General features: G+C 49.6%; 1 protein-coding gene across 1 annotated transcript; it reads left to right on the top strand.

The window, feature by feature from the left end:
- The first annotated feature begins 1,189 nt into the window (after positions 1-1,189).
- Positions 1,190-4,087, top strand: LOC124698174 (protein YIPF5 homolog). Its single transcript, XM_047230690.1, has 2 exons — positions 1,190-2,178; positions 3,577-4,087. The coding sequence occupies exon 1, from the start codon at positions 1,386-1,388 to the stop codon at positions 2,154-2,156; it is 771 nt and encodes a 256-aa protein (XP_047086646.1). The 5' UTR covers positions 1,190-1,385; the 3' UTR covers positions 2,157-2,178; positions 3,577-4,087.
- The last annotated feature ends 7,899 nt before the right edge of the window (positions 4,088-11,986 follow it).

Here is an 11,986-nt window from a genome sequence, read left to right as displayed (position 1 = left end):
GCTGAGTAAAGAAACGAATGTTCACTAATAACCAACTAGACCAAATAGATACTTCAAACAAATATCTTTAGATTCCACAACGGTAAGAAGAAATGGCGCGGTTGCAGTGGATCTTGCACCAACGTCCATGGCCTGTGTGCCCCGGCCCTAGATATGGGCTCGGACGGGCTGGGATCTTCGACGGCTGGACATCCTGGTGGAGGAGGAGATGACGTGTCGAGGTCCCGGGACGGCGGATATGCGGCCAGCCTATTGCAGCAGGGCTACCGGAGCTCACGGGCCCATGTAGGGCCGGCCGGGCCTGATGGGGTCTGGTGTGCTCCCGCTGCTATGTTTGACCAATGACTGCCTCTCGGCGGTGGAGTGGGTTCCTCCAGCGTAGCTGCAAGGCTATTGTTCCTTGCCTCGATTATGTCATGTGCCTTCATTGTTTAGGTTGCAGGCTAGTGTTGCGAAGCGCCTGATGATGGCGGCTACAAGATCGTGGTGGCGCATGCTGGTGGGTGACGAAGCTAGGTGGTGGTGGATGATGGTGGGTGACGAAGCTAAGTGGTGGTCCTTCGGGGTCCCAGGGGCTTTTTTGGACGAGGGCGGGAGAAATCCTTGTTAGCTTGCCTGGCCCCGACACGGTGCCGCCTTCGCATGGCACCATTCCTTCTTGAAAGGCGTCTTGGGAATATCATGTCCACTGACTTTACGTACCGGGGAAACCCTAGGACCGGCCTGATCAGGGTAGCAGCACGCACCATGTGGACGATATTTTCCTTTCTGAAGGTGATGCTTGGTACGAGGCGCCTGGAGTGCTTGGAGCGTGTTAGGCCATAGACGTAGGACACAACGGTTGAGAGTCATCATTGTCTCGGTGCTTCGCCTTTGCCTTAATTTCTTTTTCTTTTGGGCATTTGTGTTGTTGCTCCCGTATTTTTAAGTTTCGAAGTTCGTATCGATATGGTTGCTATATTAATATAGCGAAATGAAAACATGTTTCGAGGAGGATATTAAGCAGTTTGATGGAAGGCTTCTCCCTGAGTCTTTCCTGTTTTTGAGTTCGAGAGATGAGAACCTTTTTTTTTTCTAGATGGAAGAGAGATGAGAACCTTGACACCGAAGCAAACGTGCATCCCCTTTGCTTAATCACGAGGCACGCAAAAAAAGAAAAAAAGAAAACACAGTCCAAGGCTCCAAGCCATAAGAGAAGACGCCGAAAACCGAAGGAAAAGCACACAAGGTTGCGTTGGTCACCCGGAAGGCCGGACGGAATCCTCATCTTGCAGTTGGGCACCCCCGATTCCTCCCATCTTCCTCTTCCTCGCACACCCCAAAACCCAACTCCCGATCTCCCAGCTCCCCACTCAGATCTCGAAACCCTCGCCGTCGCCGCGGCCATGGCGAAGCAGTTCCCCGTGCCGCCGGTGGTCTTCAACAACTCCTCCTCCCCCACGCACCGCCGCCACCCCATCCCCGGAACCGGCGCCTCCCCACCCCCCGCCTTCGCGCCGCCCCGCCCCTCCACCTCCTCCGCCGCCAACCCGCTCCCCTTCATGTCCTTCGACATCGGCCCCGCCCCCTCCAACTCTACCCCACCCCTTTTCGCCGGCGGGCCCATCGGCGGCTCGGGCGCCTCCTTCGAGGACGAGCCGCCGCTCCTCGAGGAGCTCGGCATCAACACGCGCCAGATCTGGCGGAAGACGCTCTCCATCCTCCACCCGCTCCGCTCCGCCGACACCTCCCTCCACGCCGACGCCGACCTCTCCGGCCCCTTCCTCTTCCTCCTCTCCTTCGGCCTCTTCCAGCTCCTCGCCGGCAAGTTCCACTTCGGGATCGTCCTCGGCTGGGTCACCGTCGCCTCGCTCTTCCTCTACTTCGTCTTCTCCATGCTCTCCGGCGGCCGCCGCGGCGACCTCGACCTCTACAGGTGCGTCAGCCTCGTCGGCTACTGCATGCTCCCCATGGTCATCTTCTCCGCGGTCTCGCTCTTCCTGCCGCGGGGCGGCGGCCTCATCTTCGGCGTCGGCATGGCCTTCGTGCTCTGGTCAACCAGGGTCTGCACCAGGCTGCTAGCGGAGCTCGCGTCCAGCGGCGACGAGCACAGGGGGCTCATTGCCTACGCCTGCTGGCTCGTCTACATGCTCTTCTCGCTGCTCGTCATCTTTTGATGCTGTCCATATCTTATGAAAGGTATGCTTGCACAGATTCCCTAGATCATGCTAACTATGGTCTGCTGTTATTAGTTACTACTATAGAAGTATTGATTCGTAGTAGTGAACACGAATTTAGTGGCCACATCTGTTTCAATAGCAAACCACAGACCTATGAGTTCATGAATCCATTTTGTATGCTATGTTTTATAGTTGATAATCTTCTAGAGGGTCAGTTTTATTCTGTCCTCCTTCAAAATGCAAACAACATCCGTTCACTGATTTGTAGTGAACAAGACTTTAGTTGGCACATCTGATTCAATAGTACATCATTAGCCAACACAACTATGATCCATGAAGTTCCATTTCGTATCCTATGTTTTATAGTTGATAGTCCTACATAGAGAATGGTTTTCTAGAGGGTTAGTTTTATCCTGTCTTCCTTCAAAATGCAAATAACATCCGATTGGATGATTGTTGTGGGGTTTCCCTGATATTGTTGCCAGCCATGGTTGTTCACTTCTGTTGTTCAAGCTTGTAATCTATTTGGAAGTTGTTCTTTACTGTCTTGCTTTCCATGAAGGGCTTTAGATTGCCTTAGTTCACATGTGAATAAAATTACTGTACAGCCAACAACGAGGATGCTGAAGGTGTTTCGGATGTGTGCTATGTCTTGTCAGTTAGATTCCAAACAGTTAAAAAAACTTACTAGAATTGGAATACAAGGGCCAAAGAAAGTAAAAAAGGGGACTCGGTTAGGCTGGTTGCTGGGCGAAAACTGTAACCAGCAAGGTTCTTGTTTCTGCACCCTCACCACCCCTAAAGAAACTCTAAACAGTTTACTGAAACCCTTGGTACAGCAATCAATCCTAAAATCATCCAAGTTTTCTAATCACACATAATTTGTACTCCCTCCGACCATAAAAAGGATGCCAGAGATTTGTCCAAATTCGGATGTATATATATTACTGTTTAGAAAATCAGATATGGGATATCGGATACAATCATACAACTGGAAAGTATTTCACCATTTAATGATAAAACCGTTGCTAGGTGTGTGCTGATGTGTGCCCATGCGCTAGGTGACGGCAGATTGCCTAGCCTTAAGTGCTGCTAGGTGTGTACTTGTGCGAGATAGGCGACAGGCAGACGCAAAACTAGGGATTTATGCCTATCACTCTTTGTCCAGTGCTTAGCCCAAGTAGATAATGTGATGAGAGAAAATGGTTACATGAGCAATGAAAGCATGTAACAAACCTGTCTGAATCTCTATTTGAGTAGCTTATTTCTCTTCCCTGCAAACAGATTTAGATTTGTGTTCTCTCTATTCTTCTAGCGTTGTGTTTGCAATTTCTAAATTGCTGTAACATCTGCATTTACTAGGTTTGCTGTGTTAATGTGTGCCTATTATTGAATTTGTGTCCTCCCTTGTATGCAGATCAGGCTCAAAATTCTTTTGCCCCATGGAGTGTAGAACTGCATTTGATCAGCCACTGGAGGGGTTTTGCTATGCTGTTACAGAACTATTGATGATCTAGTGTTGTTGGGAAAATGTTCTGTAACGATCTTTTCTTTTTCATCCTTAGTTCATGTGGCATGGTAGGCGGCTGGTATAGATCTTGGTAAAGAAACGGAAGGCAAGATCAGGACAGTACAAATATTATAAGTAGTTAGGTTTTGTTGAAGTGTTGATGGGATCTAGCAATTTTCGAAAGAGTACACTTGTCAACTGTTTGAACTCAGTTCATCGTGCTTGCTTACCACGACTAGTTGTCTAGGGCCATGGTGCCAAATTTTCTTTGTGATTTACTCGTTTCTGTTTCAGTTTGATAAGGGTATTGTCCTATCATTAGAGAATCTGGTAGTTCCTGATTCATATATTGGAGGAGTCTTTTTTTAGCGATTCATAACAACTCGATCCTTCAGTTTATTCAGTGGACTTGTTTCTAGTTGTCAACTCTTTGGTGTCTGCATGAGTGTGCAGGTATTCTTTGCTTGTTTGTGCATAAAGATAAAGAAAAAAACTTGCTAGGCATTACGTGCTTTCCTGCCTTGGAACTTGCATGCTATGTTTACTATGTGCCCTCTGCATTCTTTGTGCATATAGGGGCATTACTTGCTCGCCTGCCCTAAATCTTACATGTGTAACTAGTTCCTTCAGTTTCACCAGACGATTTCCCATTTCTGTGGCTTTCAACATCTTGAAAACAAGTGGCCCAGAAATTCTACTTGGAATGGGAGCTTTGTAATGAACAGATGGTCACACTCTGCACCTCCTTTTTCAAGTCGGTCCTTTCTCATTCCATTTACCACTTGACATAGCTTATGGTCTCTCCCAGCACCTTGCATAGCATTAAGAAGATTTGTCATGTGAGGATCAGGGGGTTTGGGTTTCTTTTTTTTTTTTTTTTTGAACAAAGAAAGGCCCCTAAAGGGCTAGATAGCTGCATTAATATTGAGCGGTGACTTACAGATTACAAAGGGACCAACTGAAAAATAAAAATTACAACCACATCCCAACAGTTTACAGAAAGGACCCTGGACAGAATTTGGAGAACGCAATCGAGTCCCGCACCACCGCTTGGATTCGCCGACGAGGAGCTTCGAGATGCAGCTAGCAACATCGTCACCGGGGACTGCGCCACTTGGGACGACGCCGCCATGAGAGGCCGCATTGAAGCTCAGACTGCCTCCCATTTGGCATGCTTGCCGGGAGGAAAGACATGGATGACGCTGGACAACTGCCAGCGTTGGATCTTCGCACGGCCGCCTTTCGGCCAGAAGAGTCGGCAGCAGGACGGCAAGCTGCCGTTGAAGTGCCACCGGGGAAGAACAACAAGATTGAGCAGCTACACAACTTCCCTGCATAACCCCAAAATCGAGCACAACAACAGCAGTTCTAAATCCATCTCCCGATTCACCTCCATGGTGACTCCAGAGAAGCAGAACGAATGCCACCGTGGCTAGATCTGAGGCTCGGACGAGCTTATTTAGAGGGAGGGCCGCAGCATCTCCACTCCCATCTCCGGCTCCGACCTCCGGAGCGCCATGGAAAGTAGAAGCAGCACGACCAGGCACCAGATGCAGCTCGCATGCTCCAGCGACCATCTCCCCTTCGGCATCACGCCAGACTCCACAAGGGTAAAACAACGAAAACCTAGACTACTATATACAGGGAGCCAACCACCTACTCCATCCTCTCGCCGGCCGGCAACGCCGCCGGAAAGGGAGAAGGAGAGGGGCGGAAGCGGAGCTGGGAAAGCGACTCTCAACGAGGCGTGCGAGAAAAGGCGTCTGGTACTTGTGTGGTTTGGGTTTCTGAGACATAGAAATTTTCAATATTGCTCTCCTGGTGCGTGCGTCATGCTTGGCGCCTCTTGCAGAATCTGAATCACTGAGCGCAAGAATACTCAAGGCTGTTTACCATCCTTTGACGAATCTCCTCGAAGCTTCGGTTGGCGCTCACCCCTTGCAAGTGTGGCCCTCTCTACTTGAGGGACGTGATGCCATGAAACAAGGGTTCATTAGGCGCATCGGGACGGGAGAGACAACCAACACGTGGAATGACTGTCGGATTCCTCGTGATCACATGCTTTGGTTGCTGGCATGCAAAAAAATGGATCCCGATGTTGAGTGATTTCATCTCCACTAACTCTATGACATGGAATCTTACGGCTCTAGAGGAAGAGCGCTGCTACACACACGACAATTCCCGTCCGATAGGGACGTGATGCCATGAAACAAGGGTTCATTAGGCGCATCGGGACGGGAGAGACAACCAACACGTGGAATGACTGTCGGATTCCTCGTGATCACATGCTTTGGTTGCTGGCATGCAAAAAAGTGGATCCCGATGTTGAGTGATTTCATCTCCACTAACTCTATGACATGGAATCTTACGGCTCTAGAGGAAGAGCGCTGCTACACACACGACAATTCCCGTCCGATACGCATACGATCCTTTGTAGCAGCGAGCTTGCTTCTCGCGGGCAACTGTTGGACTATTTTTTCTTACCTGCCCAAAATTCAAGCCCAGCCAAATGGTAATGTGCTGTCATCCTTCCGCTAAAAAAGTGCTAACGGGTTTCGGCGCTTCCGCGGCATTTATCAAACCCCTTAAATCGCTTTACCCGTATTAAATTTTCCCAGTTCCGTCTCGGGTCCGCTCGGAAACCCGTAGGTGTGCGGGTTGGCGGCCAAAACTGAATCGCGACCCGGCCATTTCGTTCTTCTAGGGCGCACTAAATTTCAGGATCCCCCACTCCTTCCGCCCGCGCACCGCCGCCACTTCCTTCCGCCTCCGCCGCCCTCCACGAATCCGGCCGCCTCCGCCGCCCCGTCACGAGCGGCGGAGAAGTTTTACGGGTGATTGAGGCATGTGTGATAGGATAGAAATTGCGCCGCACTGCCAGGCGTGTTAAATTATGTTTTGTCACGCTGTAATTTTTTTTGGGCGTGGCCGCATTTGCTGGAGCACTCATGCGTCCAAAAATAGGGTTTTTTGGTGCCACCCTATTTTAGGGCACATGTTGAATAAGCTCCAAGAGCATCTCCAGTCGCGTCCCCCAAAGCGTTCCCCAAAGGGATTTGGGGTGCGCCGGACAAAAAACGTTCCCAACCGCGTCCCCCAAAGCCGCTCTTTGTCCGGCGCCCCGAGGCCGTCCCCGTCCCACAGGGACGCACCGGAGACGTCGGACGCATCGAAAAACGAGGCGGGATCCCACATGTCGGCGACTATTCCCATAAATCATTGGTTCGCGGCTTTTTCTCGTCGCTCCTTCCCTCCCACGCCTCCCACCTCTCCACCGCCGCTGGATTTTCCGGCCGCTTAGACGACTGATCTCTTCTGAGAGTCGGCACCATCGTCGTTGCTGGCACTCTCGCCGGTCGTCCCGCCGCCGCCGCTTCGCCTGCGCGTTCCAGAACGCGGCGTCAAATCCGCACCACCTCCACGCACACAAGGTGCTCGACGACTGGGGAGCGACGTCCCCTAAACGCGGCCGATTTTCCGTTAATTAACCAAACAACTTTTCTGCTTAATCTGGGGCTTGGGAAGGTGACGGCGCACTCAGTAGAGGATTGATTAGCGCTATGGTTAGTTCCAAACAAAAGAAGGTAGCGCTGGGAAGAAGCATCGGACGAATATCGTACAGAAATTATCGTGTGTGAAGCAATTCCGCTAGAGGAATGGTTCTTGCCTATGGACATTGAACACATATGCAAAACAACTAGGAGATATCAGGATACTTGGGCATGGCAGTACGAGGGCTCGAGTATCCTCATCAATCTACCGATTGATTGTTACCACAAAAAAAATACGTTAAGACTGGCTAGAGGAAATGCCAGTTGGATCAAATACTGCAGCAGAAGAGAAATTGTGGCATAAAATGTGGAAGGTGCAAGTGCCCTCTAAACTGAAATTGTTCCTATGACGGCTTGCTCAACAATCTCTACCAACTGGTGATGTTCGTCATCACCGTAATATGGCATACTCAAGGTGTTGCTCAATTTGTGGGGCAGCAGACTCATGGAGGCATTCTTTGATTGATTGCACAATGTCAAAATGTGTTAAGGCTCTAGTAAACGAAGAGATTACTCAGCATATGTGTATGACTGAGGAACCGTCGGAGAAACAATGGATCTTCTCCATGATCGAGACACTTGACCATGCATCGTTTGTTGAAATGGGGGTAGCCCCCTGGGCTATATGGTTTGCTCAGCGACGGCTTATACTTGATGGTGACCAACAACGTCCCTTGTCCACCTTTCTGTTCGCCAGAAGATCTAGCATAGGCTCTGGCCTCGACGAAGGGGCAGGGACGAGGATCCCGGGGATCAACTTCTCCCAAGTGGAGGGTACCACCGGCTGGTTATGCCAAACTCAATACAGATACCATGGTGGCGCGGTCTGGGGAGCAAGGATCGCTTGCGGTAGTCTGTAGAAGGAGGGAGGTGAATTCTTGGGAGCTTCAGCTCTCACTCTACAGGGATCCTACGGTCCAGCTACGCTCGAAGCAATGGCGTGTCGTGAGGCTCTAGCATTGGCGCAGGACGTCAACGACCTCCAAAATATCTGTGTGGCGATCGACTTCTTTGAAGTGATCAAGAACCTCCATAATCCGTACTTTGGTTGCTATGGTGCTGTTATCCGTGAGATCAAGGAAACGTCCATCTCCTTCACCTCATTGGTTTTTAGGCATGAATCAATGAGCTCCAACGGGGAAGCTCACCGACTAGCTTGTAGTTCCGTGTCTTTAGAGTGTGGTCGTAGGCTCTGCCTTCTTCGACCTCCAAATGGTTTATGTATTCCCTTGAATGTTTCAAATAATCAATAAAGAGTCGTCGGTACTACAATAAAAATTAACCACTTGACATAGCTTATGGTCTCTCCTAACACCTTGCATTGCATTAAGAAGATTGAGAGGGCTTTTTTGTGGGCAGCCACCAACAGATGTTGGTGGTTTGAGTGTCCATGGATTTCTTTACTAGAGTCCTTCGGTTGAGATGGCCATGGCTTGAGTGAAAGGATTCGACAAAGATTTGTGTTGGTTTGGGAAACCCTTACAATGATATGGACATGGAGCTCTTTTATACTGCCCTACAACTTAGTTAGGAAATGGAGAAAGAACTCCCTTTTGGGAGGCTCAATGGCAGAAAGTCAAAAGATATTGCTCCTCTTATCTACAAGATCCTGGGAAGCGGAAGATGGAATGTTAAACAAACTCCAAATAATGAAGGATGGATCTCCAAGATCAACATGAACGTTGACCACATCCACCAATATGTTACGCATTAGGATTGACGTGGGCAATTTAACCTTCAAGACTGAGTGGTGGATTATATCACTTGAAACTAACCGAAAATGGAAAATATTCTGCTTAAACCGCATACAATACAAGACTCACTTCTATGGAGTACCTTCTCACCTATAAGCTCCTCGCTTTGGAAATTTTGGGGTTCCTTGAAAATCAAGCTCTTCGCTTGGCTAGCCATTCAAAATAGGCTTTGGATCGCCGACCGTCTCGAGGGGAGGGGTTGGACGAATTGGGGTGTTTGCGCCTTTTGCAAGCGTGCACCAGAATCAGTGAAACACATCTTTCTTCATTGTAGATATATAACACACAACTTTGGTTCTTAATCGAGGATTGACTCGGACTCCACTTGTCGACCTTGAAGCTTGGCTCACGCAATCTATCTCCTCTTGGTGGTGTACCATGAAAAAGCCAAAGACTTGGCTTCCTTCATTCTCCTCGATTTGTGTCAAATTTAGACTGAGCGCAATGACAAGGTCTTCAAAAACAAGCACGCTCCATCAGTGATTCTAGGGAAGATTAGGCATGAGGCAAATATTTAGGTTTGAGCTGGCGAGAAGCGTATGACTAATTTGATGCCGCCAGAGTAGGGCAATATTGTAGTGAGACACTTTTAGTTGTTGTATTACTCTCCTTTCTTCATTACTTCATCCGTTACTAATGTAAGGTATTTTAGCCTGTTCATAAATACATGTATGTATACATATTTTTTTTTAGATAAAAGGCATGGACTGCCTGACTTTAAATTAATAAAGCCCTCAGGTTCAACACAACAAGTTAAGAGATACATGCTGCGGCACAACAGCTTGGCCAAAAGAACAAGTCCGAGCGAAACAACAGCCTACGCAGAGCACGGCACAAACACCAACTGCAACTCCAGGGTCATTCAGGCGTCTTGATCAGGCCTTCTTGGATTGGAGGCGGCGTGAAGAAGCTTGAGCTCGGCGATCGCGTGCTCGATCCACGGCCGGTCCAGTGGATTTGCCAGGGGCATCCACATCTGGAGAAACAACATAGTTTTAAAGATGATGTTAGCGGGGTGGTTCATAAATTTTGATTCAATGGTCATCTTATTTCTAAAGAGCCAGAGGGCCCAGGATTGCGCAATGAAAAGCAGCCACACCCATCTTCTAAATCTACCCGAAAGACTAGAGATGATAGCGTATAGTTGGGAAAAATTGGCTAAAATTGGCTGGGCACCAACTGCAACCCAACAGCTGGCGAGCAACGCTCCAAGCGAAAATCGCCGGGGAGCACGAAAAGAAGATATGTGCCGCGTCTTCCGGTCTGCCATAGAGTTTGCAACAACCGTTGCCTGGCCCCTGCCGAGTGGCAATGTTGATGCAGGTGAGCAACTTGTCGAGGACTAGCTGCCACGAGAAAATCTTGATCTTAAGAGGGAGGCGAGCCGCCCAAACATCCCGGAAATGGGCAATGGAGGCTCCCTGGGCCAATTTCAGGTACATGGATCTGACGGAAAAACATCCTGAAGGTTCCAAGGACCAGGATACCCTGTCCTGACCCTGGGAGAGGGAGGTTTGCTCAATGATGGCTCTCAGTTGCTGCCAGGCCTCCAAATTCTGTGGATCAAGCGATCTGCGGAAGGACAGAGTGCCCCTCGGACCACACACCTGAGCCACCGTGCTCATCTGCGAATTAGCGATGTTGAACATCTCTGGAAATCTATCCTTGAGGGCCCCTTGCCCTATCCATTTGTCCATCCAAAATTGGGTGCGCCTTCCATCACGAATCTCAAACTTGGCCCCAAGCTTGAAGAGGTGTTTGATCTTGTGGAGACTAAGCCAGAACTGGGAGCCCCATTGTCCCGTTCCCTCGAAGATGTTGTTGGCGGAGTTGTACTTTGCTCTGATGATCTGCGCCCAGATAGGGTTATCAACCTGGTACAACTTCCAAATCCACTTAATCATCAGAGCCAAATTCATCTTTTTGGAGTTAAGGAGCCCCAAGCCTCCACACTCCTTGGGTCGGCACACAGTAGGCCAATTGACCAGATGATAGCGCCTCTTCGGACCCGTGCCTTCCCAATAGAATCTGGCCCGGTGCGAGTCGAACTTTGCATGGATACCATCTTGAAGCAGGAATAGACCCATCGCAAACTGGGGCAAGCTGGCTAGGCAGGAGTTGGAAAGGATGAGCCGCCCTCCCGACGACATAAACTTTCCCCACCAAGGCTCAACCCGGCCAGCCAGCTTGCGGACCAAGAAAAGCCATTGCTCCATGGTAAGCTTTCGGTCGGAGATGGGGAGGCCCAAGTAGATGAAGGGGAAGGAGCCGAGTTTACAGTTGAGCCTATCGGCAATCTGCTGCTTCCGGGTAGTTGTGGTCCCCATGACCACCACCTCAGATTTGTGATAGTTAATCTTAAGACCTGACATATCCTCAAAGCACATGAGGAGGAACTTTAAGTTTGCAATTTGAGTGTCATCATCTTGGATCATTATGAGAGTATCGTCCGCGTATTGTAAGTGTGTAATCCCCCCGGGGATCAAGTGAGGAACCACTCCCGCAATGTGTCCAGCCGCAGCCGCGTAGGAGAGAATCTTGGACAGCGCCTCTGCCATGAAGTTAAAGAGCAGGGGGGAGAGGGGATCCCCTTGTCTGACCCCTCTCTTGTTTCTGAAGAATGGGCCCACTTCTCCATTGATAGCAATCACAGTTTGTCCCCCCATGACAAGTTGCGAGATGCGGTGGACGACCCCCGCGTCGAAGCCCTTCGCCCTAAGGACCTCAAACAAAAAGGTCCAGTTGACACGGTCATAGGCTTTCTCAAAGTCCAGCTTTAACAAGATGCACCCTTGTTTCCTAGCTTTCACCTCGTGGACAATCTCATGAAGGGCCAAGATCCCGTCAAGGATGAATCTGCCCTTAATAAACGCAGTTTGGTTTGGGCTAATGATGCGGTGCGTGATAGGATCAAGCTTGGTTGCGAAGGCTTTGGATATGATCTTGAAGATCACGTTGATCAAAGCAATAGGGCGAAACTGCGTGATTCTGTCCGCCCCAGGGACCTTTGGG

The sequence above is a fragment of the Lolium rigidum genome, chromosome 3 (genome assembly GCF_022539505.1).
Source record: "Lolium rigidum isolate FL_2022 chromosome 3, APGP_CSIRO_Lrig_0.1, whole genome shotgun sequence".
Classification (NCBI taxonomy): Eukaryota; Viridiplantae; Streptophyta; class Magnoliopsida; order Poales; family Poaceae; genus Lolium; species Lolium rigidum.
The sequence above is the reverse complement of the archived record's forward strand: the minus strand, read 5'-3'. Positions and strand labels throughout refer to the sequence as shown.